The following is a 27,709-nucleotide window of genomic DNA, read 5'->3' as shown; positions in this document are numbered from 1 at the left end:
AAAAAAAAAAAAAAAAAAAAAAAGAAATACATAAAAAAAAAAAAAAAAGACACAGGCTTCTCAGATACCAGTCTTTGTATCAGTATGAATATCAAAGTGTTCAGGAACTAAGATGTTAACTTGTTCTTTTTTCCTTCTCTAAAGGTATCATGGCTGGATCAAACAGATCGGGAGATCTGAAAGATGCTCAAAAGTCTATTCCCATTGGCACCATCCTTGCCATCCTGACCACCTCCTTTGTCTGTATCTTTTTCATGAATCCAGTCTGAGTTTTAGTCATAGACACATCTGTGGAATGAGGGCGATCAATTTTTATCCTAGTAATAAAGATGTCTGCTTTCTACCAGCTCACTTCTCACTAGATAATCTACCCATCTCATCTCTAAAATTCAAAAAAGAATTTACAATAATAGTGTATCTAACAACTAATTTTACTGATAGAAGAAATATCCTGAGTGTTTACTTTCTATCTCAGAGGGTTGGAAGTCAGCTTCCTTGACTCTCAGCATGGTAGATTTAAGCAATGTTGTCCTTTTTGGTGCCTGTATTGAAGGTGTTGTTCTCAGAGACAAGTAAGTAGTTGATTTCTTTGTAATATTTATGTGTCTGTCTTCCAGTATATCACTGCCCCCAAGACTGTCATAAGTTCTTTTTTTTTTTAATCTTTTTAACATTTATTTATTTTTGAGAGACAGAGAGAGACAGATCATGAGCAGGGGAGGGTCAGAGAGAGAGGGAGACACAGAATCTGAAGCAGGCTCTAGGCTCTGAGCTAGCTGTCAGCACAGAGCCCGACTCAGGGCTCGAACCCATGAACTGAGATCATGACCTGAGCCGAAGTCGGACGCCTAACCGACTGAGCTACCCAGGCGCCCCAAGACAGTCATAAATTCAAAACCCATATATGTATATAGTTCCCCAAAAGGTTAGTGAATAATAAATACTAGTTATATTGTTATAAATATGTGAGATGCAATGAATATAGTTCTTAAGTAGTGAATTTGTCTGAATAACAAAGACATGTTTGTAGTACATTAAGAGCTGTTGAAAAACTAAGACCAAAAGTAGAGGAGAGCAAGTTAAAAAAATGAACAAGACAAAAACGTTCAAGTGTCTCTAGCATCACCTCTATGAGACATAAGTATGTATCTGTTTAGCATTCTAAATAAAATCTTGACGTTTTCTTTATTTTGTTCATGAAGACTGCTGGGTGTTTTTCCATTCCTTATACCTATGAGCAAAAAAATACGTTTTTGTAAGAGAATCCTAGAAAAATCTTTCCCCTAAATCTGCTAGATTTCTTACCATTTTCCCTGTCTGGAGGAATCACTAGCCTCACCATTCACCCTTTCTCAAAACAGAAACGTAGGTGCCATCCTAGACTTTTTCCCAGTTCCTTCATCCAGTTGGTTTCTAAGCCCTGTGAATTCCACCTTTCATCTTAATATGATCTCCTTCTTTTCGCTCTTCTTTATCCCCATCCCTTTGCCCAGGCCTTAGGGATCTTTTTCCTGGAGTATTGTATTACCTCTCTTTCAGTTTTACCACCTACTAATCCTTCTTCCATGCTGCCACCAGAATGATTTTTCTGCAACACAAAATGAGGTCATACAAACTTTCCAGCTTCACAGCCTGCCAAACCCAGGCCTTCAGTCTGGCCCTGTTTACCTTTTTCTGATGTCATCTCCCATCATTCCCTCATAAACTCCCATGTGCTTCAGCCATAACTTAAAGTTAAATATGCCTTGTTTCAGATTCCCATCTGGCCACATATTTGTGCAGTTTCCTTTGCTTAGAATGCGTAACTCCCACCTGGCAGACACATTAATCCTCTAAGACTAGACTAAATGTCTTCTGTCCTGTGAAGCTTTCCCGTACTCACCCAGCAGAGATAACCACCCCGCCCCTTGTTTAGCCACTACAGTATTACACTTAACCATATGTATTGTAGCTTTTCATATCACTCTCCCTGACTAGACTGAGTTCTTTTAGGACAGGAACCTCAGTAAATAATATACACATATTGCTGGCAAAAATAAGTAGCACAGTTTACTATTAACTATGCTCTTGTCACTGGAAATATATGGGTTTATAGAGCTTTGGTAAATTACAGCATAATATTTTTTTTCAATTAAAAAAATATTGAAAGTGTAAGCTGGAATACCACTTTGGGAAACTGTTGGTCATGATCTCTTGAAGCTGAACGTGCATATTACTTATGACGTGGCAGTTCCGCTGCTAGGTAGATCTAACAGAAGTGCGTGCACATGTGCGTTAAAAATAATGCACAAGGATTGTCACAGCAGTATTATTACTAAAAGTTAAAATCTGGATATAGTTCACACATTCATCACTTGTAGAATGGATAAATTATGTATTCATGCAGTCGAAAATCAGAGCAATGAAAATAAACCACAGTTGTATACGCACACACACAAAAGGATGAATTTCAGAATGTTGAGTGAAAGAAACCAAACACGTATTGTGTTTCATTTACTTAAAGTTTAAAAACAGGTAAAACTACATAGTATTAAAAGGATAGTGGCGGGGGAAGGGCTAGCGATAGTGAGTGGGCATAAGAGAGGCTGGGCTTCTGGCAGTTTGCTGTTTCTTGACTGGATAGTAGCTACATAGATGGTTTGTGAAAATTTATTGAAATGTACATTTGTTTTTTGCACATTACTTTCTGTGATTCTTAATAAAAATGGTTGAAACCAAAAATAATTCAACAATGAGATGCCATGCTTCATCCATCAAATTAGCATTGACTTTAAAAATTTATTTATTTATTTATTTATTTATTTTGACTTTAAAAATTTTAATGCTCAAGGCTGGTGTGAAATAGATACATTCTATAAAACTTAGACCTTCATATACTTCCAGTGGGAATAAAATTTATTATAACCTTTCTGGAAAGCAGTTAGGTACTGAAATATTTTAAGATATTGATCCTTTTCATTGCAGTGACTACCTCTTAGGAATCTGCCATAAGGAAATAAAAATCTGACATGTGAATGTAGCTATGTGCACAAAGATGTTAATCACAGTATTTTCTATAATACAGAATCCCCACTAGAGGAACGGACTGTGTACACTGTGATGCAATATTATTAAAAGCACTAAAATTTTTATTCATAAAGAGCTTTTCATGGCATAGGAAAATGCTTGTAAGTTTAAAAAGAATATGGAATTAGAGCTGTGATCTCCTCTTTAAAAAAGCATAATAGAGACTAAAATGTACAAAGTATGCTAAATATTACCAGTTATGTTCTCAACATGGTTTTCCTCCCTGCTTTTTATTTTTTGTATTTTTCCAATTTTTCTGCAAAGAGCAGATATTTGGTATTTTAAAGAGAAAAGCTGTAATTGAAGCTTAGCTTATTCTCTGGCTCCAAAGATTATTTTTTCTTAATATAGGTTAATAATGCCTTTTGATCAAATTTACCTCCCTTTACATTTCTTAATGTAAATATCTAAATATCTAAATGAGATATTCATGCCTATCTCAATTTAGTTCTCTAAAAATTGTTAATAGAAAAAAATTGGAGACTTTCTCTAGTCTTTCAGTCTGTAGTTACTTCCCAGTTAAATTTCCCTACTCTTATTTTTCTCCAGGTTTGGGGATGCTGTGAAAGGCAATCTGGTGGTGGGTACCTTATCTTGGCCATCCCCATGGGTGATTGTTATTGGCTCCTTCTTCTCCACATGTGGGGCTGGACTTCAGAGTCTCACAGGTGCACCAAGGCTGCTCCAGGCTATAGCCAAGGATAACATCATACCCTTTCTGAGGGTGAGTGAACCATTCCCATGCCCTCTTCTTTTTTTCCTCAGAGTTTCTGAGAAACAGTGTCATCTTCATGGGCTTAGGAATTACTAAATCATATAGTATGAAGGTGTGTGTTTTTAGTACAAGATCCTCTAAATCTCTATGAGGGATGACTTTATATGTGAGTGGAGTAAAGCTATTTAAAAAATATCACAGTTGGGTTTTTGGTTTTGGTTTGGGGTTTTTGTTTTTTGGGTTTTTATTTTTTTTATTTTTTGAGAAAGAGAGCATAAGCAGAAGAGGGAGGGGAAGAGGGGAACAGAGGATCCAAATCAGGCTCTGCGTGCTGACAGCAGCAAACCAAAGTCAGATGCTCAACTGTCTGAGCCACCCAGGCACCCCGAAATATCACAGTTGTTAACACCATCATCCTTCATATATCTGAAACTGTAGCATGGAGGTATCAGGGAGCATTGACTCAAACACTCCCCACATTCCTGTGTCTGATATTTCCTTTCTTTGTACAGGTTTTTGGTCACAGCAAAGCCAATGGGGAACCTACCTGGGCTTTACTTCTAACTGCCGCCATTGCAGAGCTGGGAATCCTTATCGCCTCCCTGGATCTTGTGGCCCCAATTCTTTCTATGTAAGAGCCAGTTCTTCTCTTCACTTTTTCTTGCTTAAATTATATATAATACATGTTGATTTCCATCAGACATATAACAGTTGTGATAACAGAGTAAGCCAAGTACAGGGTATAACTACACCTAAACAGTATATATTGCTAGAAGTTTCGTATAAGGCTAACTTTTCTAAATTGTCATGGTTTCTTCCTACCTGTATAACTTGAAAAGTTCTTTGCCTTCATTTGTGATTCATCATCAGCTGGTTGTGGTTTTTACTGTTACTGTTAGCTTTGATTCTTCACCTGGGACTTAGTGATGACTTAATACCTACCTGGCACTGGGCAGCATGCTAGGAATATAGAGAGGAATGACACAACGCTAAGAAACTGATGGTAGATAAAGAGACCAGTGATCCTTGTACAGTGCGGTGAGAACTGTGGTAAAGGTAAACAGTGCCATAAGAGCTCTAAAGGGAGGAACCTAAATGGACTGAGATTCAATAAAGGTTTTCTAGAGAAAGGGACATTTAGGTCTTGAAGGAGGACTGGATATTAACTCAGCAGCTGAAGAGTGAGATGTCCCAGGCATGGAATGTGTGTGAAGGGACTGAGGAATAAGATAATGCAGCATATCTGAGAATTGAAAGTAGTTTGGCTTAATAAGATGGAGGGTGCTCCCCACCTACACTGTTGGTGGGAATGTAAACTGGTGCAACCCCTCTGGAAAACAGTATGGAGGTCCCTCAAAAAATTAACAGTAGAACTCCTCTATGACCCAGCATTAGCACTGCTAGGAATTTACCCAAGGGATCCAGGAGTGCTGATGCATAGGGGCACATGTACCCCAATGTTCATAGCAGCACTCTAAACAATAGCCAAAACATGGAAAGAGCCTAAGTGTCCATCAACTGATGAATGGATCAAGAAGATGTGGTGTATTTATACAATGGAATACTACATGACAATGAGAAAGAATGAAATCTGGCCATTTGTAGCAACGTGGATGGAACTCGAGTGTGTTATGCTGAGCGAAATAAGTCAGGTAGAGAAGGACAAATGCAATATAGGTGGATTAGGAGGAAGTTAATGGAGGACGAAGCAGGAGAAGAAGAGGAAAAATAGTTGGGGAGAGGGAAGGAGGCAAACCATGAGAGATTCTTGAATGCTTAGAACAAACTGAGGGTTGAGGGGGTAGGGGAGAGGGGGAAGGGAGGTGATGGGCATGGAGGAGGGCACTTGTTGGGATGAGCACTTGGTGTTAATGGAAACCAACTTGACAATAAACTATTTAAGGAAAAAAAATAAAAGATAAAAAAAAAAAAGAATGGAGGGTGTCCATCACGGGCTAGCAAGGCAGAGAAGTAGGTAGAGCCACGTCACAAAAGACCCAGAAATTTTACCTGGAGGTAGTGAATGATCCTTTGAGAAGAGATTGAACATACTTATGTTTTAGAATGATCAGTTTGGTATAAAAGATAAGTGTGAAGGAGGCTAAAATTGAGCTGAGAATGCTAACTGGAAGCTTATTTAACTAATCCAGCAAGGAAGAAATGAGCTGGAACGAAGATGATAGTAGTAGAAATGGACAGGAGGGGGAAAGTTTAGAAATATGTAAATAGGTAGAATCCACAGGACTTGATAAGTCCATTTGCAACAAAGATGCGTAACAAAGAGGACACTGGGATTTTCCCAAGAACTACTGGGTAGAGAGTGGTTGTGTCTTTCACTGAGAGAGAATACAGGAAAATGAGCAAGTTTGTGGGGAGTAGTTTAAGTTTCTCTACATCCTAGTCTTAATCAGGGCCTGGTGGGCTAGAACAGAGGCTTAAATACAACAAAGGTTTCCATTTAAAATAACGCCCAGGTGGCTCGGTCAGTTGAGTGTCTGACTCTTGGTTTTCTCCTAGGTCCTGATTTCTTAGGTTCATAGGTTTCACACTGAAAGCATGGAGCCCGATTGGGATTCTTTGTCTCCCTCTCTCCGTATCAGAAATAAATAAATAAACTTAAAAAAAAAAAAACCCTTGAAGAATCATTTTACAGTAATTTTCATGCCTCTTACTTTTTCTTAATCTGCCAGGTTTTTCCTCATGTGTTACCTCTTTGTGAACTTGGCATGTGCCTTGCAAACATTACTTCGAACACCCAACTGGAGACCCCGGTTCCGCTACTACCACTGGTAAGTCTGTTCTTTTTCTTCTTCTTTCCCAAATTTGGAGAGAACCATCATTGAACTAGGAAACTAGGAGAGTCTGGGTTGTCAATATAATTTTTCTCGGCCAGCCATTCCGTACTGTTTCAACTTCCAGTGCTTACCTGAATTTCCATCATCCTACTATGTTTTCTTCATAGGACACTTTATAACACTCACTTGAGGATAAAGATCAGAACTCTGAAATAAATATTTCCAGCCTGCTGCATTTTTCAGGTTGAACCAACCTACTCGTTGCATATCTGTTTTCTTCCCTCTTAGCTGAGCACTGGACTTCATCCCTTTCTATCTTAATTCTCATATTGTCATCCATTTTCATTCTCGAACTCTTTCCCTTAGGACAGTTTCATTTAGCAGGTAGGAGCATGAGCTATGGAGTCAGATGACCTTAGCTTAATATCAACTCTACTGTTTCATAGCTTTGTAACTTTTACCAAAGCATTTAACCACATAAAATTCAGTTTTATTCATTTGTAGAATGGGATTGATAGTATTACGCATCTCATAGGATTGCTTTGAGATGACCTGAAGTGCTCAGCCCAGTGCCTGCTACATGGTGAAACTCCCAGTTCAACATTGCTACAGCCGCTGCTGCTGTCTCCTTGGTCCTGAAGGAGGCCTCGCGCTTTTAGCTTCCATCCATCTCTCTCTCATCTCTTTTCATGGCTAAAGGTTCTTCAGTAGGTCCTCTATGGACCTGTTGCTACGTTCCTCGTTGCTGACTTTCCTTGACCCTCTCCTGGCTTCACTTACCGGTGACGGGCAGTAATGTGACCTTTATCTGGCAGAAAATTAGATCCTCACTGATTTTATCACCTCTAATCCAATTTCTAGCTTTCACCTTAATCAAAAGTCAAAAGTTGACTGTGAACTTTTTTGTGTTACTATTTTGCTTTTGTTTTCTTTTCTTCTTCTCTTTATCCTGTTCTTATTGGATCCTGATTTTTCCACATTAAGAGCGCTCCTGCTCATTCTTTGAAATTCATCATAAAGCTAAGAAGTTAATTCTCTACACAGAAGAACTTCAGTAAGCGTGATTGTCTACCTAATTTATTTGCTCAAAACAAGCATTTCATCATTCTCTGCCATGTTTCTCTTATGTAAAGAAAACTAATGGCAGTTTTCCTTCAGTGGGTTCTACACGTATTCTAATAAATGTTCATAAGGTTTTTAGTAATGTTTACATGAAATAGTTTTTTTTTTTTTTAAAGATCATCATGTTAATAATTCTGACTATATGCCCCATCCCTGTTTCGCCAAGTAGGTATTAATTATCCTCACAAATACAGATAACTTTTGTTGAATCCTGGTTATTTATAGGTTTTTCCAGCAATGGGACACATCAGCACAAAGGATGGTTTGGGCCTCAGTGCAGGCCATGATAAGACAACTGTAAAAATTGAGAAAATCATTTAGAAACTTTTATAGCAATCTGACATTGTCACAGCATCCAGGCATATAGTAATTTTTCTAACAATTCCTTTTTATTGCCTTTTACAAAAGTTTAGTCTGCAATATATTAGAATAAAAAAAATAATAATCCCTTACCAGTTTGAGAAGCACCTCAGGCTTCTTTTTTAGTTGCTTAAAAAAGCACTTTTTTTCGTTTGTGTTTTTGTTTTTAATTTTCTAGGGCCCTCTCTTTCATGGGAATGAGTATCTGTCTGGCTCTGATGTTCATTTCTTCCTGGTATTACGCTATTGTAGCTATGGTAATAGCTGGTATGATCTACAAGTACATTGAGTACCAAGGGTAAGTTTATGGATTTGATCTTGATTACTGATAAATGTATCCACACTGACTAGTTTGGGTAGAGCCAGCCCAATGGAATTGCATTAAGGATCCAGGTAACCTCATTCATCTGTAACTGAATTTTTATCCTCGATTCTCTTAGCCGTCTTACGAGACACAAGCTTACAGATACAACAAGGGGACCCTACTGAGAAAGTATGAACAGATCAGTGAAAAAAGTAACTAAAAGGACATGTCGAAATAATAATGATAAGTATTAAAGTATAACACAAATATAAATATTTTTGCTTATTTTCTCAGTCAAGGTATTGTCTTTGAAATGAAAAAGAAATTAATCCTGAATAACTGTTAACAACAAAGACTTCAGTAACAACTTCCAAAGCTTAGGAGTAAATAACACTCTGGTTCAGAAGATTACACTGAGTTTTGCTTTCTCCCTGTTATTTTCAAAATAAATTAAACTTTGGGACTGTAGTCATTTTATTCTCCAAATTGCAGTTTTACACTATTGCCTTTGAACAGTTACATAGGAGGACAAGTGAGTGACCCTTTGTTTTGAACTGTTTATTGTGCAGTGCAGTCCATCAATGAAGGGCAGTGCGGATCTGCTTATAGTGGTTTCATTATGTTAAGAAAGAACATGATATAAATAGTTAATATGAGTTTTAATTTTCTACCTTGTGTATGTATGTTACTTGTAGATAAAGAGAAAACTTTATGTTTTGAAATTGTAGTTCCTGGAGTTTAAATCTCTGTGTTTTTTTTTTTTTTCTCCTAGAGCAGAGAAAGAATGGGGCGATGGAATCCGTGGGCTGTCCCTCAGTGCAGCCCGATTTGCATTGCTTCGGCTGGAAGAAGGACCTCCACACACTAAAAACTGGAGGTAAAGAAATCAACAGAGCCTAGTGGTGTGGTGTTTAATGCATGGTTAACACACCCAACTGTGTGCTTCAGGATGACAGGATAAGGAATTGGGGTGGCTCAAAGAATTGGTTTAATGTACCTATTTTGAGCGATTCCAAATCCTTCATCCTTTATTCCCTTTTCTTCTTGTGGTATCTGATCTAGAGTTCTACCATTTTTATTGTTTCTTGCAGATTAATCAATCTGCAATGATACTGGAAGGATTCAAAATAACTACACCCTCATCATGTCATTTCCTGTAATCTCTTCCTTCTGCCTAATTACATGTTTCATACAGATCTTAATTAAAGGGTAGAATCATCATTCTGTTCCCCAAACCCAAAGTCTTTTCTCCTTTCCCCTCTCCCCCCAACCTCTTTTCAGGCCTCAGTTGCTTGTATTACTGAAACTTGATGAAGATTTACACGTCAAGCATCCTCGCCTCCTCACCTTTGCTTCACAGCTTAAAGCAGGAAAGGGCCTCACTATTGTGGGTTCTGTTATAGTGGGGAACTTCCTGGAGAACTACGGGGAAGCTTTAGCTGCTGAGCAGGTAAGAGTCAAGGCTTATTGACTTAGTGGAAATTAGCTTATGGTTTTGTGATGTTAAGTTATAAGATGTTTTATTTCTAAATTTATTCCTTTTTTGCATGATCCAGGAGGTTTCTTCCTAGTGCTTACTTTTGAACAATCATATTCTCCCAAATAATAAGATGAACCAGAAAACTGTGATTTATTCTTTCCACATAGAAAGCACTACCAGGGCACCTGGTGATTCATTCAGTTAAGCATCCAACTCTTGATTTTGGCTCCGGTCGTGATCTCACGGTTCATAAGATCGTCAGGCTCTGTGCTTACAGCGTGGAACCTGCTTGGGATTCTCTCCCTGTCTCTGCCCCTCCCCTCTTCAAAATAAACAAACATTTAAAAATAAATATATAAATAAAAGTAAAAAGCACTACTAAACTTTTAAGATTATCAAGGCTAAGCACTATTTCCAAACATTGATTGACTCAGGCTTCAGACTTTACAGAAGCCTGTCCCTTGAACTGTGGAGATGGTTCTGCTCAGTATGATGATAACAAACAGCAGTGAACACATTTTTCCCTCCTTAGCAGTCTACATGGTATCGTGAGCAAGATTCCTTCACTTTACTTCTGATTAACTTGCCAAGTATAAGCTCTCCTTAAGGAAGAAAGCAGTTTTCACTCTAATGCTTATTATAAATGATAGAACCAACGCTGTTGTTCGGACAGATGTTCAGTTACATTTCAAAAATTTTACTGGATTTCATTTTGGGATACTTTGAAACCCTAAAAACTAGAAATACTGAAGAAGCCTTCAGTCCAGGATGATAAATATGAATAAAAAGCACAGGATTGGAAGTCAAGAGACCTTGCTTATATTACCGTAGCTACACCACTGACTTAACCTGTGCCTTTGGGAAAATCATTTCTTCTTTCTACACCATTATTCCCTTCATTGTTCCACCAGGAGAGCAGAGTAAAGGTAAATGAAATATTATCTCCAAATTGGCCTGAATAAATAAAAGAATAGTAAAGCAAAGACAAATGTCTTCAATAATCACTTAAAATATCAAAACAGATACGGATATAGGAGAAACTAGAAAGAAAACATACCTGAAAAAAAAATTCTTAAGTGAAACTGAATCATCTGATTGAATTTCTAGTAATACGAGTCAGGGTATCACAGCAATTGAGAAAGGAAGGAGGTCATGTTTACACTCACCCTAGTCAGTTAAGAAAGAATATTGTATATTCGGTTTGTGCAGACCCCTATTCTTGACTTGTCTTGTATGTTACAAAGAAGGAAAGCAGAATAGAAAAAAAGGCAGAGGAACTCCCCATAGTCAACCAGCAGTATATGTAGTAAGCACTTAAAGAGTGAAAAAAGGCAAAGGATAATGAAATTCCATTGGATTAGTTTTAACTTTTTGGACTTTTCTGTAGGAGATTCGGTCTTATGCAGCGTTTGTTAAAGAGGGGAAAATATTAAGGAGAAGAGTAATAAAAGATTCAGCGTGAAGCACTTAGTGTTGAGGTTCTCTTTTCCAGACCATAAAGCACCTAATGGAGGCAGAGAAGGTGAAGGGATTCTGCCAGCTGGTGGTGGCGGCCAAGCTGAGAGAGGGCATTTCCCACCTCATCCAGTCATGTGGCCTTGGGGGCATGAAGCACAACACCGTGGTGATGGGATGGCCTAATGGCTGGCGCCAGAGTGAAGATGCACGAGCCTGGAAGACTTTTATTGGTATAGAATACTTTTCATTTTATCCTGAAGGCTCAAATAGGGGATAGAGCTAAATCCCTATTACCTTAACCCTACCCCACAGCTGCCTAAAGCAGAGACTGTGCCATTGCTCAAGTTTAGTCCTATAAGGACACCTAAATGACTGCTAACAGTAATAACCTTACTCTACTCACCCCCTCCAGCTTTACATTATGTTCATAAATTATTCATCTCTGTCATGTATTATGTTGGGAGTTATTACTGAAATTGCCGTATTTTCACTTATGATCTCTTATCATTGACATTCTCACAGGAATTGGAAGGATCACCTTTAATCAAAATCTCTGAAATTCACATACCTGCCCCCCCCGAAATGTAATGATCAGAATATATCTAGTAACATAAATCATGGTTCTGAATCTAATTCTGTTATTCAGATTCTGTTTAATGATTGTTGTTGCTCGATGAGGTATAACCTACTATGTAAACAGAACACCTTGCTTAAAGAAGTATAAAAAAAGTAGAGGCATCTGAGTGGCTTAGTCAGTAAGTGTCCAACTCTTAGTTGTGGCTCAGGTCATGATCTTACGGTTCCTGGGATCAAGCCCCATGTCAGGCTCTGTGCTGACAGTGCGGAGTCTCTTGGGATTCTCTCTCTCTGTGTCTCTCTGCCCTCCCCCCACTCATGCTCTTTCTCTCACAAAATAAATAAACTTAAAAAAAAAAAAAAAAAACGTGTAAAAAAGACATTATCCTTGGGGCACTTGGGTGGCTAAGTCACTTAAGCACCTGACTTCATTTTGGCTCAGGTCCTGATCTCATAGTTCATTAGATCAAGCCCCATGTCAGGCTCTGCATTGGTAGCTCAGAGCCTGTTTAGGATTCTCTCTCTCCTTCTCTGCCTCTCCCCTGAGCTCTTTCTCTCGTTCTCTCTTTCACAATAAATAAATAAACATTCTGACATGGTGGGAAGCAAGGCAAGCCTAAGGGTTCTTCTCTGTTGATCCTGATTGTTTCCTCCCTAGGCACGGTTCGAGTGACAACTGCTGCCCATCTGGCCCTGCTGGTGGCTAAAAACATCTCCTTCTTTCCCAGCAATGTGGAGCAGTTTTCTGAGGGCAACATTGATGTGTGGTGGATTGTGCATGATGGGGGGATGCTCATGCTCTTACCATTCCTACTTAAACAGCACAAGGTATTTCAGACACCTTTTGAAAAGTGTGTCTCCCTTAATATCTGTCCTGGTTTACTAGGCAGATCCGTCCTCTATGATTCTATACTGTCAGGGCTTAGGATCAGAAGAGTTGGGGATTATTCTTAGCTTTCCCATTATCTCAGTTTCAACCTTACAAGAGGTAGTTTTCTAGTTGATACCTGCCTATCTCCATGTGAAATTCAGCAAATTAATAAAGTTCCATATGAGTCCCTGGAAAAACATTAAAAAGTGAACATATCCATTAAAAAAATATATACCAAAATCTCTCAAATACTGGAAACCTACATATAGGTATATATGTGTGTATCTCATATATATGGTCGGGGAGCCTGGGTGGCTCAGGTGGTTAAGCATCTGACTGTGGCTCAGGACATGATCTCACTGTTGGTGAGTTTGGGCCCCCCATGGGGCTTTCTGCTGTCAATGCAGAGTCCACTTTAGATCCTCTGTCCCCCTCTCTCTGCCCCTCCTCCGCTTGCACTTTTTTTTTTCCTCTCTCAAAAATAAAAAAAATAAACATTGTATATATGCTCATCCTTTGGTAAGACTAATTAAAATGAAAATAAAAACAGTAAATATTATAGTCTTTGTGGTACCATCAATATTCTTTCTGAGTACAGCACCCTCTTAAGATATTATATATCATCTTTTGCCAGTTTTTTTCTTGTCAGGAAATTAAGAACTTCTTTAAAATGTTTTAAATGTGTTTCTTACTCAAGCTTTTGCCCCAGTACTTTAATTTGGCAAGTAAGAAACTAGAAAACAAATACCCTGATACTACAACAAGGTTGTTTAAAACAAAAAATGCCTTGTGTTTTAGGAAATAACTCTTTTTTTTGCCTTCTTGCATCTCACTTTCCATTTCTGTGTGGTAATTTCTCAGGTGTGGCGAAAATGCAGCATACGGATCTTCACAGTAGCCCAGTTAGAAGACAATAGTATTCAGATGAAGAAGGACCTGGCCACCTTCCTCTATCACCTACGCATTGAGGCAGAAGTGGAGGTGGTGGAGATGGTAAGAAAGCAGTTTGAGATCAAACAGACCACGCTTCCCCGTTTCCTACCCTGTCTTCCTAGAACTTTTTCTGGTTTGGGAAATTGCTCAGCTGCAAATGTAAATTAATCCCTTAGTTCCAACAAACCCGTAATATAGTGTCCTAGATAAGAAGACTACGTATGTGATATGTATTTGGTGTAGTTTTTAATTTTTGCTTTCTTGGTTGTGACACAGCCTTTATATTTTGGCCATATTCTTGTCTGCTTAGTATAGTTTCATTAAGTTTTAATTCATATACGCATGGTAGAATCACACATAGCTTTAATAACCTGGCAGTATTAAAAAAAAAAAAGAGTTTGTGCTTTGTTTCAAGGAAACATACGTAATGGTTAGATTATGGAAGACTCTTAGGGCTTCTAAATTTGATCTATAGTCCGTAAAATTATATAGCTCAGTGCCTGAACAAAACAGGGGTGAAACTTAGGCTGACACCGTGATCCTTTCTCTGGTTTAGTGAGTGGAAAAGCAAATGTATGGTTGATGCTTCTTTCTTTTTTGTGCTTATTGCCCACACTGTGTGTTATCTGTGGCAGCATGACAGCGACATATCAGCTTATACTTATGAGCGCACCCTGATGATGGAGCAGAGGTCGCAGATGCTCCGGCACATGCGACTCTCCAAAACCGAGCGGGACAGAGAGGTGAGACCTTCCTGTATCCATTGAATCCTGGCCCTGTGAAGTCTGTCACTGAAAGGGATGATTCTCTATTGTTCTCCTAGAATGACAGATTCTTTCCTTCCCACTATTGTTTGAAAATAATTGAAGCTGAAGCATGAGAGAGATTTGGTATAGTAGTCATAACTGTGTTGCGCCCTCCTCAGGCACAGTTGGTGAAAGACCGGAACTCAATGCTGCGATTGACCAGCATTGGCTCTGATGAGGATGAAGAGACAGAAACCTATCAGGAGAAGGTGCACATGACTTGGACAAAAGACAAATACATGGCATCCCGGGGACAAAAGGCCAAGTCGATGGAAGGATTCCAGGACCTGCTTAACATGCGTCCGTAAGTTTTCCAAGTCACAAGCTTTTCATGTAACATGGTATCCTAGTCTGTAGCACACATGTGACTTTGCCTGGATACATGGGACAAAGTCTGTTCTTCCTTTCACCCCAAATACAGCCATCTCTGTTATTTCCCTGTGCACACCAGCTACCAATTAACATTGTACACAAGCTAACCACCCTTCCTCCTCACTGTGCTGTGTTGCTGCCATTATACAAGCAAACGTAGACTGAGAAAACCCAGGATGTTAATATAAGGAAATCATTTGTTCATTACATTATTCGTAGCCAGTGCAAAAAAGCTCTGTATCTCCAGGTTTTTAAAGTTGACTATATGTCTAGCTTTCTCTTTGCCTTAACTGCCTCTATTTCTCCTTCTACCTGCCCAGGGACCAGTCCAATGTGAGGAGGATGCATACAGCAGTGAAGCTGAATGAGGTTATAGTTAACAAGTCCCATGAAGCAAAGCTGGTTTTGTTGAATATGCCAGGGCCACCTCGTAACCCTGAGGGTGATGAAAACTGTATCCTTTCCAAGAGTGGCTTTATCAGTAAGGAAAATCTTAGCCTATTAAAAGTTTTAGGCAAGGATTTTTACAAAGTAGTGAGATTAATCTCTCTCCTTTTGGGGAGTTGGGTGTATATTTTCTCTCTGAACCCTAAAGATACTTTATAGGTGGTAAATTTGCAACATGATTTCTAATATTCATGGTATAGAACCTTTTCTGAGAGTATAGATACAGAATCCTTTCTCCTTTTCAGGCTCTCCCCGCTTTGCAAACCTCTTGTGGATGGAGTTAGGGGAGAAGCAGTTGGAGTGGAACCTCCTCTGAGGGGAAAAAAAGAGATAAGGGTTTTCCTCAGACCCTCATCCCAAGATTGTTTTTATGGGCCCCTTTCAGAACTGCAATGGTGTAGACTGGCCCATCTGCACCAGTACCACTGAGCAAAAAAGATAAAGAAAAAAGGAATGGGCAGAAAAATCTGACTTGAGCAGCTTCACTTAGAAATGACTTGGGTTCTCTCTAGCAGTCCTCTAAGCTGCCCTTTGGTGGCTTTTTCTTCTTTTTTGACTTATTTTGCTATGTGGTACGAACACGTTATATGTGGTTTTCCCCCATTTTTAAATAACATTTAGGAAAAAAATCTAACAAATGGAAGTCTTGTATTAGGGACTGGATCCCTGGGTTATTTCACAGGGTTAAATCGACTTGAGTTCAGACCTCTCCAATTCTGAGTATGTAAGTGAAACAAGCATGTTGATTTTGCAGCTTTGTAGTCAGATAAACCCAGATTATCATGTCAGGTTATAAACGTGTGCTTTTCCCCACCTGTTTGTCTCCTTGACAAATTTTGAAGACATGGAGTTCCTAGAAGTGCTCACCGAGGGACTAGAGCGAGTCCTCCTTGTCCGAGGTGGTGGCAGTGAAGTGATCACCATTTATTCATAATCTACTCCTGAATGACTCTGCTTGGCCTCACCTTTCCTAAAAGGCTTCCATCCTTCATGGAAGTGCCAGCTCTTTACTACTACTCTCTCAAGTAGGCCTGGGTTCTGACACATTACACTGAACTCTTGACAAGCTGAGCCTCAAGTACTTGTGCAAAAAAAGTACAAATCTGCTCTTTGCTATCATATGATCTGCCATCCTTACAGAGGAAGCAAATAGTTCCGCAGCATCGGAACACTGGTCAAGTCCTAAAAGCCATGTCTGTACCAGTTGAAGGCAAGTTAGAATTAACAGGCTAAACCAATTAAATGAATTGGCAAAAGGGATGCTAGAAATTCAACTGAAGACCAGAAGCAAGTACATGTCCAAAATTAAAGGGGAGTCTCAGAAGTCATGGTTCAGTGCTGACACCATGGGGGTAACAGCTAGAGGACACAGCTTCATCTTCATACTAAAGAAATCACAGCCAAGTGTATGGGGACCTGACATCCTTGTGGAGATAACCTGTAGCAAACCAAGATGAAAACCTTTTTTTAGTTAATTTTCCTTAATGTATCCACTGTTCTCCTGGACTCTAATTTTATATTAGGGTACTAATGCACAAAAACTGACACATGACTACAGCCTCTACTTCTTTCTCCAAAACAAGATTCCCCCCAAATACCAGGTTTAAGTACACATACTGTATGGTATACATATGTCAGCTGGTTCTCAAAATCCATTCTGTGGTTGATTGTAATACAGGCATTGTTATCCTGGAAATTGTTTTTGGGAGTGGGAAATTTTCTTTTCAGGCTCTTTTCAATTGGCCAAACGAAGGTAACTCCAAATGGTAGCTATTAAGGTCTACTGAAACCCAGTCTGTGGCTACCTGTGTGACAAGGGCAAACATTAAAGTTGTTATCTAAGAAAGCTAGATGATGATGCACAGTGTCCAGTAGTTTCTCCTCTCCTTTGGTTTACGCCCTCTGGGTTGGTAGGCATGCATAGGTCAAAAATCAGGAATAAACACTAGGAAGACTGGCTAAAATCCTTCCCTAAAAGCGCTGGACTGTCTTAAAGGGGGAATCTAGCAATGGAATTTGAAGCTCCAGAGCCATACTCCTTCCATAGTGCCAAAGATTGAGCTGCTGCTCCTCCCTACCTGCTTCACTAAAGTGGCATACGATTGGCATTGGCCTGATTCAAGAAACTTCTCTTTCACTAAGAATCCTGTGGACTCACTTCCAAAGCCATAGCAGAGACTTGAGGCACTCACCTAAATGCCCACTGTATGAGCAGTTTTCTTTTCTCAATTTTATTCTTGTGACTGTAGAAACTTGGCTCTGAACTAAGATTATCCAAGCCAACAGTCCTCTGCTGTAACAGTTGTTTTCAGAAAGCTCTAAATGTGTCAAGGAAATACTTGTGCAAGCCTAGCTTTTTATTTGCTCATTTACTGGTCATAAAACACCTGGCTTTCAAGCCTAAGGAAACTACCTTGAGTGGGTATTGCAAATATGTGAAATTTTTGTTTTATAGGATAAGTATTTAGAGAAACTGTCTTGCCTGTATTCATGACTGCTTTAGAATCACTTTATTAATGATAAATAGTGCCACTCTTTTTTGATTACCCAATAGGATTTGGAGGAAGCAAACCTAGGTGTCAGCAAACTATTCATTTGACTATTATGGGGCAGAAGAGAAAACCCTTCGGGTGTATGGCTTCTGAAATTGCGTCATTTTGTTCCCTTTGCTCTTTTTTCAATCTCAAGGCCCAGTTAGGGTAGGAAAGCAGACACAATCTTCAAGTCTTTTTCCTGCTCCTTCCTGCAGAAGGTAGAAGGATTGTTTACAATTCCCACTATAATACTCTGTTGTTTAGTCGAGTCCACAGTAGTGGAATAGGTTCCTTAGGACCCAAGATACTGAAGCCCCCATGCTTTAAAGGTCAGCCTACACAGGAATTCCTCTACATTTATACACATCCTCTGGCTAAAGTAGTTGATGTATTTTTTTTCCATATAGAAAAAATATGGGCAGAAAACAAGGTTTTAGAAGAGCTGTTTGTGGTTGGAGCTCTATAAGAATCTTTTAAAGGGATAACAGAGTTAGTGGCTACTAATACAGCCACTACTTCAGCCCTTAAAATACTCAATCACCATTATGTGGGAAAATGGTTATTAGGCCAGATTTAAACTCATCTCTTGTCTAGAGCATTTCATGTCCGTGTGCTGCTTATGTTGTTTGTCTGCAAAGTGTCTTGTCTCTTCTAATCACTGCAAATAAAGCAATACTGAAAACTTGATAAGAGAGAATGCACCTTAGGGGAAGGGGCTTTAATGTTTCAAGAAGGAAGAGAAAGGAAAGACCTCTTCCTGTCTTTTGAGTAAATCCAGCTTTTAAGTCTCAGCTATGATTTACCAGGGCAGGTTATGACCAGTATCCACCCTCCGGATGTTGGCCCTCTGCCTTCTAAAGCTGTCTTAAGAGCTGAGGTTTGAATTGCGGCATCTGCTCAACCGGTGCCAGGTTCCTCTTGGCAGGGGAAAGATTACTGCATATCTTCCTTTGCCTCGTACTGCTGTGGCCCCGACTATCCCGCCAATCCTCACTCCCCCTACATGTGTTAGAAATCCATTATTGTGGATATTAAAGTAGCGATTACACTGTAAGCATATTTACATGCCCTTTTTGTCTGGTTTATTTTTCTTTTCATCATGTATAATCTGAATCCAGCATTAGTTTCTCACATCTTCCACAAGTGTCTCCAACAGAATTTTTATGTCCCAGCTTGTGTTAAATAGAAGTGAAATATTAAGGAAAATAGATTTAAAGGAAACTTGTGCAACTTTTTTTTAAGCATTGTTCTTTACCGTTTAATTTATTGAAAGGAGCTGCTGCCATGGTTCTTGATTTAGCAGCAGCCATTCTTGTGTTTACATAGAGTTACAGTTTTATTTGTTGTTTTGCTCTGTACTGGAAACATAAATAAAGTTTTCTACATTATTTTCAATCAAGGGTTGTGGTATGGTTTCTTTGTGTTTGTAGTGATATACACTTGTCTTTCTGGGGCTCACCATGAAGAAAAGAGAGCTTTGGGTTCTTGTCGGCCTGAATGGTCAGGTTAAGAGCTAGTATGCCGAGAAGGAGCCCCTGGGCATAAAAAAAGGTGGTAAATAAGATCCCAAAATACAGGCACCGGGTACTTCTCTCTCAGGTTCACAGAAGCAGTCCTCCACCACTGAACTCCATCCTCTGAAACAAAAAAAAAGGTGAATGGGTGTTGAACTAACTCCTAGAATCAAGTACAGATACTTTATTTAATCACAGGCTCTTCTAAGTGTCCATCAACTGATGAATGGATCAAGAAGATGTGGTTTGGGGCGCCTGGGTGGCTTAGTCGGTTAAGCGTCCGACTTTCACTTAGGTCATGATCTCACGGTTCGTGGGTTCGAGCCCCGCGTCGGGCTCTGTGCTGACTGCCAGCTCAGAGCCTGGAGACTGTTTCAGAGTCTGTGACTCCCTCTCTCTCTGACCCTCCCCTGCTCACGCTGTCTCTCTCTCTCTCCTAGAAATAAAATATAAAAAACATTAAAAAAAAAAAAAAAGATGTGGTTTATCTATACGATGGAATACTACATGGTAATGAGAAAGAATGAAATCTGGCCATGTGTAGCAACATGGACGGAACTAGTGGGTGTTATGCTGAGCAAAATAAGTCAGGCAGAGAAGGACAGATACCAAATGTTTGCACATATAGGAGGATTAGGAGGAACTTAACAGAGGACAGGGGAGAAGAAGGGGGGAAATAGTGGGGAAGAGGGAGGGAGGCAAACCATGAGAGACTCTTTAATGCTGAGAACAAACAGGGTTGATAGGGGTGGGGGAGAGGGGAAAGGGGGTGATGGGCATGGAGAAGGGCACTTGTGGGGATGAGCACTGGGTGTTATATGGAAACCAACTTGACAATAAACTAAAAAAAAAAAAAAAGTGAAAAGATGCCCACAGGAAATAAAAACACTAATTTGAATACCTATAAAAAATCAAATAATAATCGCAGGCTCTTCGCTTTATCCTTAAAAAATAACAATTTCCAAACTCCTACTAAAGAATCTTATTTCTTAAAACATAAGCTCTAGTACCAACTCAAATCCTCCACCATCAAATGGGTCAGCTGTTTACATTACAACTGCCCCAGTTTTTGGCTTACCTCCGGGGGCTCAATGAAGGCTAACCAATCTGATGCATGTGTAGGCAACAGTCCCATTGACTGGCACTTATAAACAGCCAATGCCAAACCCATGAGATTTCCAATGAGATATACCAAACCCTGCAGAAACTTCTGACTTGAACTTTCTAGCATCTTGAAAGCTGTTGGGATAACAAACCAAAACAAGTTTTTTCCCCCCCAATATGAATCAGGCCATTTATTAAAATAATATAGACAGACCCAAAGTAAGAGAAAATAGGACCATTAAAGGTGAATAAAATACCATAATAAGTTCCCTTCTCCCCTCCATTCTGCCACCATTATCATCCCCTCCATGTACCGCACCCCCCACCACTGGCAACTAGTCAAGAGCAGTACTAAAGATTTTTCATGAGTTTCACCTAAGAATATGTCTTTAATTCTTAAAACTTAAGGGAGGGTTCTTATATCAAAATACTTACTGGCTGAAATGGCCATAAGTGCTTGAATGGGCCGCCAAGCCATCATACACACCATCATAGTAGGGAAGATGGAGATAGTATTGCCTGCCATGTACATGATGAAGAGGTTCATGGGAATCTGTTTCAGGGGACCCAAGGCGATGTCCCAGCAGCGCTAAAACAAACACAGTTTTTTGTTTTTGTTTTTGTTTTTTTTTAAATATTTTTTATTTATTTCTAGGAGAGAGAGAGAGAGACAGCGTGAGCAGGGGAGAGTCAGAGAGAGAGGGAGTCACAGACTGAAACAGGCTCCAGGCTCTGAGCTGGCAGTCAGCACAGAGCCCGACGCGGGGCTCGAACCCACGAACCGCGAGATCATGACCTAAGCGAAAGTCGGACGCTTAACCGACTAAGCCACCCAGGCGCCCCAAACAAACACAGTTTTAACTGATGATCTCTATCCTCAGTCCCAGGTTTATCAGACCACTGATGTTAAAGTGAAATGAACACAATTCCCACTTCTGTGCTTTTTTTTTTTTAATGTTTTATTTATTTTTGAGAGAAACAACACAAGCAAGGGAGGGGCAGAGAGAGAAAGGGGCACAGAATTCAAAGCAGGCTCCAGGCTCTGGGCTGTCACCACAGAGCCCAATGCAGAGCTCAAACTCACTAACCCTGAGATCATGACGCGAGCTGAAGTCGGACACTTAACTGACTGAGCCACTCAGGTGCGCCCCCAATTCTGTGCTTCTGAGCTGACTCCTCAGTTCCACCACTTCTTCTACCCTTCTCCAAGTTGCCACAAGAAGCTTCCTCTTCCACTAAAGATAAGCATCCTCAACATTTCTAATTTTTTTCCCTATTGGTTTTCCAGATGTTACCTTCCCCCATGATCTAACTATAAAGAAAGACTTCCCTACTTTCGTTCTTGTACTTTTGCATCTATCATTGTCCCATCTACAACTGAAGAAACAGGTAAATAGGTGGGAGATAAGCACACCACAACCAGTAACTAAAAAAACAAACTGACAAATCAAGATACTGAAGTCCTGGGGGGCGCCTGGGTGGCTCAGTCAGATGAGCATCCAACTTTGGCTTGAGTCATGATCTCACAGTTCATGGGTTCAAGCCTCGCACTGGACTCTCTACTGTCAGTGCAGAGCCTACTTCAGATCTTCTGTCTCCCTCTCTCTCGGCCCCTCCCCCCACTCATATGCTCTCTCTCAAAAATAAACATTAAAAAAATAAACATTAAAAAAAACACATAGAAGACTTGAATGACACTGTTAACAAACTTAACCCAACTGACACATACAGAACTGTTGCACCCAACATCTGTAGAATTCACATTCTTTTCAAACACACTTGGGACATTTACAAAGGCTGACCACTTGGCAGAGCCATGAAGAAAGTGTCAACTCACAAGAACCCAAATCATACAAAGCATATTCTTTGCTTATGATGCAATTAAGCTAAAAATCTGTAACAAAAAGAAAACAAAACTCCCTACATGTTGGAATTAACATGTATTCTAAATAATCAACAAATCGAAGAAATTACAATAGAAAACAAATATTGTTAACAAAAATGCCACATATTAACACTTGTGGGACAGAGAGCATTGAGAAATTTATAACAAATACATATTAGAAAACTAAGCATCTATTTCTATTTTTTTTTTTTTTTTGCAAGTTCAAAATAAGTTTTTACTTAAATTCAAGCTTAGATTGTAGTATCAGTTTCAGGTATACATTATAGTGATTCAACACTTCCATAAAACCCCGGGTACTCCTCACAAGTGCACCCATATCCCTATCACCTATTTAATCCATACCCCCACCCACCTACCCTCTGAGTCTGTTTCTTGGTTTGCTCCCTCTCTCCACTCCCAACTTTGCTCACTTGTTTCTTAAATTTCATATATGAGGGACGTCATATAGTATTTGTCTTTCTCTGATTTATTTCTCTTGGGATAATACTCCCTAGCTCCATCCACATCATGCTCAGCATCTATTTCAAGAAATTAGAAAAAGGAATAAATTAAGCCCACGGAAATGAGAAGGAAATTAAAATGAGAAAGGAAATTAATGACATTTTCTTTAAATCAACAAAGCTGAAAGTGGTTTTTTGAAGATTCATAAAATCAATACTGACAAGCCTGATGAAGGAAAAAAGATATTCTACATTGTGAGTAAAAAAGGAACATCTCTATAGTTCTTGCAGCGTATAAAGTGATCATATTACAAATTTTGGGAAATGGATAAATTCCTAGAAGAAGTACCTAGTGGCATAATAAATTGAAAATTTAAATAGTCCTCAAACTGTTTAAGAAACTGAGTCTGTAATTAAGCCCAGATGGTTTCCCTTGGCAAATTCTAAATATTTTAGGAAAAAATAAAGCCAATCTGATACAAACTCTTTCAGAAAATAAAAAATGAGCATTCTGCGACTCATTAAATGGGGGCCCATAAAAATACCAAAACCTGAGACGGACATTATGAGAAAAGTTTATAGATCAATATTACTCCTGAACCTAAATGCAAAAATCCTAAAAAAAAAACAACAACAAAAAACAACGAAGGAAATATAGTAATATAAGAAGAATATATCACTATGCAATTGAGCTTATTCATGTTAAAAGAATAAATGGCTGTATCTGTAAGGAGTTCCTGATGTGTCACTTACATAAAAGATCACTTATGTGGGAGTTTAAAGATCAAACCATCCATACAACAGAACTGTTATAAAAGTATAATCATCATCTACCTTCAAAATCAGGCCATTTTAATAATACTTGCATGTTATTATTAGTAATATTACAATCTGATGTACCAAGATGAAAAATGATATACTTATCAAGAAAAGCACTGATACCAGCTGTCATTTTCATGTTATAAAAATCACTGCATTTCATGAAATGAAGATCATTTGGTAGTGAACAATATTAAGGCTAAGATGAAAAAAAGTGCCACGCTGCTTTCTAGCTATCGGGAAACAAAAATCTGCTCCCCTGGAGCTTACCAGAGTAAAAAAGACAGGTGATAAAGTAATTATATCATATATATGAATAATATGGGGAAGATATAGGAAGTAGGGAAGGATAAGTAGGAAAACAAGAGAGGAAGTGCCATGAGTAGGCTTCACTAAGAAGGTAATATTTGAGAGACCTGAAGGAGACGGGAGAGCAAGTCACAACGGTATTTGGAGGAAGAATATTCCAGGAAGAGGTAAAGAACATGTAGGAAAGTCTGAGATGGAAGCCTGCCTGGTATATTCAAGGAGCAGCAAGGAGGCCATTCTGACTAGAGTGGAATGAAGAACAAGGGGAAAGTGACAGAAGATGAAGTCACTCAGACTCCAATGATAAGATAATAAGTAGCAAACTTTTTTCTACTGTTTTGAGGATAAAGCCAAAAGAATAGCCTGACACACTGGTTGTGTAGCTGTAAGAGAACTAGAATAAAAGGATGACTTCAGCTGTTAGGCACTGGCACCAGCAGACAGTTTTCGACCTTCGTTCAAACATCTATTTTTCCAACTATCTGCACCTTTACTACTGTAAATTAATCTCAGTTTATCTACCAATACTGGGGACAATACAGTAAGATAGTCATATGCTGCCTGGGAAAGGAGGGTGCACGCGTAGGTCAGGACTGGCCCCAGGACTACTGTGACATCTATACCTCTGTACCTTCTCCACCAGAATCCGGTCTGTCTCTTGCACGCTGGTATCAGGCACTTGCTTGTCCAAGTAGCCCACAGGGTACAGCGAGTCTCCCTGGCCACCGCCCCGGTCGCTTCGGCTCCTAAAGAACCAAACCAAGAAACTAAGGCTGCAGCCTTCCACACTTCATATCACACACCTCCTGTTCTACTAACCATAGGAATTAGATCCTCAGATACACCTGCCCAGATTAGACCAAGCCCCATCGTGGGTTCGTCAGACCTTTGCCTATTATTGGGAGGAATGAACTAAGCATCCTTTGAACATTCGAAACCTCCATGGCAAAGAAGCCGCTAGCTCCCCCAGGAGTCGCCTTTATTCCACCTGTCCTTTTCAGAGAGTTGTGCCTGAAAGATCAGGTCCTATTCCTCTGCGGCAGTACTAGGGTGAAGTCTCTGTTCCCGAGCTTGGCCCCAGCTCCTCACCTGCTGCCTCCTCCAGGCCCGCTCAGCTCAATGGCCCACTTGAAGCGCCGGCCTCGGTTAGCCACCAGGCTCCCCTGGGCCGTCATGGCAACGCCCGCCACCAAAGCTTCGAACCTCTTCACTGAAAAGCCGGCCCGGGCCCCGACCCTCTGACGCCCGCTACTTCTCGGGCTTACTCTTCAAGCCCGCTTCCGGCGCGTAGCGTAAACGTCACTTCCACCCGGAAGTTGACGGACGGAGGCTAGAAGAGTCTTTGGCGTTGAAGAAGGTGGGTACCGTGAGGATTAGACTGTACTTAGCTCCTTAAAACGACATCCGAGCCCTTCCTTCTCTCCGAAGAGGTCTGTTGTGTGTTCCCTGACCTCTGAGGTGCGCTTTGCAGACAGAGGAAAGTCATACTGACTCTGTTAGGAATTGAAGCCAAGAAAACCTTGAGCTCCTCCGTGATCCCGGGAAGACAAGATTCAAATCTCTATTAAAACCTGAATTCACCACGGGTCGTGTGACCTTGAGCAAGTTAGTTAGTAGCTTCCGAGTATCGAATGTGCGCCGTGCCCCAGGAACTTTGTGTTTATTAAGTCACGTTACCCCTGCGCGGTAAATAGTTCTATGCTCATTCTGTCCAAAAGCCAGGAGGCAGTGTCGACATGGGAAGGTTCGTGGGCTTGAGATTCAGATGGCCTCCTTTTGAATCCTGGTTTCTTAATTATGTGACTTTGGACAAGTTAAATCTTTTGTGCTTCAGCCTCTTCTTATGTAGAAATTGGATAATCTACCTACTTTCCAGGCTTCTGAGGTTAAATGGAGTGCCTGCTATGTATGCATGATTTTTTTTAAATTAAAAAAAAAACACAATAGTGATTGGATTTTGTGCTCAGTTATAGCATAACGATAATATAACCTGATATTGGATTTAATTTGTTTCCTGTTTCTTACCCCTTTTATAATCAGTGTTGCTGTGAACATCCTTGTATGTCTTTTATTCCCTTAAATTCCTAGGAGCGCAGTTGCTGGAGCAAAGACTATGCACATTTTTAAGGAATTTTCTTTTTGGGGGGGAGGAATTTTTAAAAATAAAATTTATTGTCAAATTGGCTTACATACGACACCCAGTGCTCATTCCCAACAAGTGCCCTCCTCAATGCCCATTACCCACTTTCCCCTCTCCACCCCCATCAATCCTGTTTGTTCTCTGTATTTAGGAATCTCTTATGTATTGCTTCCCTCCCTCTGTTTGTAACTATTGTTTAGGAATTTTCATTTTAAATGCCCGCTAGCAAAATCGCGCCCATTTGCATTCCTCCAGCTTTATAATTTTTTTAAATTGGCAGTTTGAAAATGGTACTGTATTTTTAAACTTAACTTTTTTTTTTTCTTTGACTCCCACTTATTTGATATGGTCAGGGTGGGGATGAGGGAAGAGGAGTGAGGTGAGAGTGTGGTCAGGAGCTAAGGTTGAAAAGGGCCAGTTTAAGGAGTTGGGACCCTTGAGGATGATGGTGATCTGGAGACGCTGAAGATTTTCATCCCCACCTTGTTTTCTGATTTTAAAGGTACCATGTGTTCATAGTGGACTGTTTGGATAAGGTGGTAATTAGAAAGGCTTTTCCCCTTCCAATTCTCTAAAATGTTTATCTGATCTTAGGAAGACTCAGCGTGTGGGTTGCTTTCCTTTTTTCTACTTTTCTGCCATTATCTCTTATATCTGATGAACCTTTGAAATTCATCTCAGACTTCACAAGGGTCTTGGCCCTATTGGGCAATCTTCTTTGTCCCCACTATAATCTACACAGTAGCACTTACACATTGCTTTTGTGTTTGTTGACATTGCCTGGGCACACATCTAGCCCCTCTCTGGCTGGACCCTGCCCTAAATTCCTTGAAGGTAGGAGGTATGTGTTAATTATATTTGATTCCACTGCCTAGAACATGATGTATTGAGTAAATGTTTAGTGAATGTGAGTAAATTAATTGAAAGTAAATATAGTACAGAACTGAATATAGTATAATTACATTTAGGTGAAAAAATGTAAAAACTAGAAGGGAATACATTTTATTTTATTTTATTTTATTATTATTATTTTTTTAATGTTTTATTTATTTCTAGGAGAGAGAGAGAGAGAGAGACAGCGTGAGCAGGGGAGGGTCAGAGAGAGAGGGAGTCACAGACTGAAACAGGCTCCAGGCTCTGAGCAGGCAGTCAGCACAGAGCCCGACGCGGGGCTGGAACCCACGAACCGTGAGATCATGACCTAAGCGAAAGTCGGACGCTTAACCAACTAAGCCACCCAGGCGCCCCAGAAGGAAATACATTTTAGAATGTTACATATTATATCCAATTAATGGTTTTCATGGATTTTTTTTTTTCTTTAGTTAAAGCTGCTTTAATAATTGTAAAAGAGCACTTTTGGAAACATCGTCAGTCATTCAAATCATATTCTGTCCCTTTTATTTTTTATTTTTTTAATGTTTTATTTATTTCTGAGAGAGAGAGAGAGAGAGAGATAGTGTGAGCATGGGAGGGTCAGAGAGAGAAGGAGACACAGAATCTGAAACAGGCTCCAGGTTCTCAGCTGTCAGCACAGAGCCCGATGTGGGGCTAGAACCAGGAGATCATGACCTGAGCCAACCATGAGATCTGACGCTTAACCGACTGAGCCACCCAGGTGCCCCTATTCTGTCCCTTTTA

General features: G+C 39.8%; 2 protein-coding genes across 4 annotated transcripts in view; one reads left to right on the top strand and one right to left on the bottom strand.

The window, feature by feature from the left end:
• Window positions 1-19,234, top strand: part of SLC12A6 (solute carrier family 12 member 6) — a 93,407-nt gene extending 74,173 nt beyond the window's left edge. The window contains exons 11-25 of one of the 2 annotated variants that reach the window (XM_039218321.1): window positions 145-243; window positions 515-572; window positions 3,616-3,790; window positions 4,294-4,412; window positions 6,472-6,570; window positions 8,237-8,356; window positions 9,135-9,239; window positions 9,644-9,812; window positions 11,335-11,530; window positions 12,535-12,704; window positions 13,609-13,740; window positions 14,316-14,423; window positions 14,606-14,790; window positions 15,179-15,312; window positions 16,148-19,234. In XM_039218321.1, coding sequence (XP_039074252.1) covers window positions 145-243; window positions 515-572; window positions 3,616-3,790; window positions 4,294-4,412; window positions 6,472-6,570; window positions 8,237-8,356; window positions 9,135-9,239; window positions 9,644-9,812; window positions 11,335-11,530; window positions 12,535-12,704; window positions 13,609-13,740; window positions 14,316-14,423; window positions 14,606-14,790; window positions 15,179-15,312; window positions 16,148-16,239 — 1,961 coding nt within the window. In that variant the 3' untranslated portion in view covers window positions 16,240-19,234. The remainder of the gene's footprint in view (window positions 1-144; window positions 244-514; window positions 573-3,615; window positions 3,791-4,293; window positions 4,413-6,471; window positions 6,571-8,236; window positions 8,357-9,134; window positions 9,240-9,643; window positions 9,813-11,334; window positions 11,531-12,534; window positions 12,705-13,608; window positions 13,741-14,315; window positions 14,424-14,605; window positions 14,791-15,178; window positions 15,313-16,147) is intronic. The other variant, XM_039218322.1, reaches the window with a different exon arrangement.
• On the bottom strand, window positions 19,068-25,208 carry EMC4 (ER membrane protein complex subunit 4). Of its 2 annotated transcripts, XM_039218323.1 has the most exons (5): window positions 25,021-25,208; window positions 24,563-24,677; window positions 20,893-21,046; window positions 20,432-20,592; window positions 19,068-19,476 (listed from the first exon to the last, which is right to left on the bottom strand). In XM_039218323.1, exons 1-5 carry the CDS (start codon window positions 25,104-25,106, stop codon window positions 19,441-19,443), a joined length of 552 nt encoding a protein of 183 aa, XP_039074254.1. In that variant the 5' UTR covers window positions 25,107-25,208; the 3' UTR covers window positions 19,068-19,440. The 2 variants fall into 2 exon arrangements, with proteins under 2 accessions (XP_039074254.1, XP_039074255.1); XM_039218324.1 differs by lacking the exon at window positions 20,432-20,592.
• Between the last annotated feature and the right edge of the window lie 2,501 nt (window positions 25,209-27,709).

Source organism: Hyaena hyaena, unplaced genomic scaffold, assembly GCF_003009895.1.
Source record: "Hyaena hyaena isolate Hyena2069 unplaced genomic scaffold, ASM300989v1 scaffold_756, whole genome shotgun sequence".
NCBI lineage: Eukaryota > Metazoa > Chordata > Mammalia > Carnivora > Hyaenidae > Hyaena > Hyaena hyaena.
Note: the sequence above shows the minus strand (reverse complement) of the source record. Positions and strands in the feature narration are given on the sequence as shown.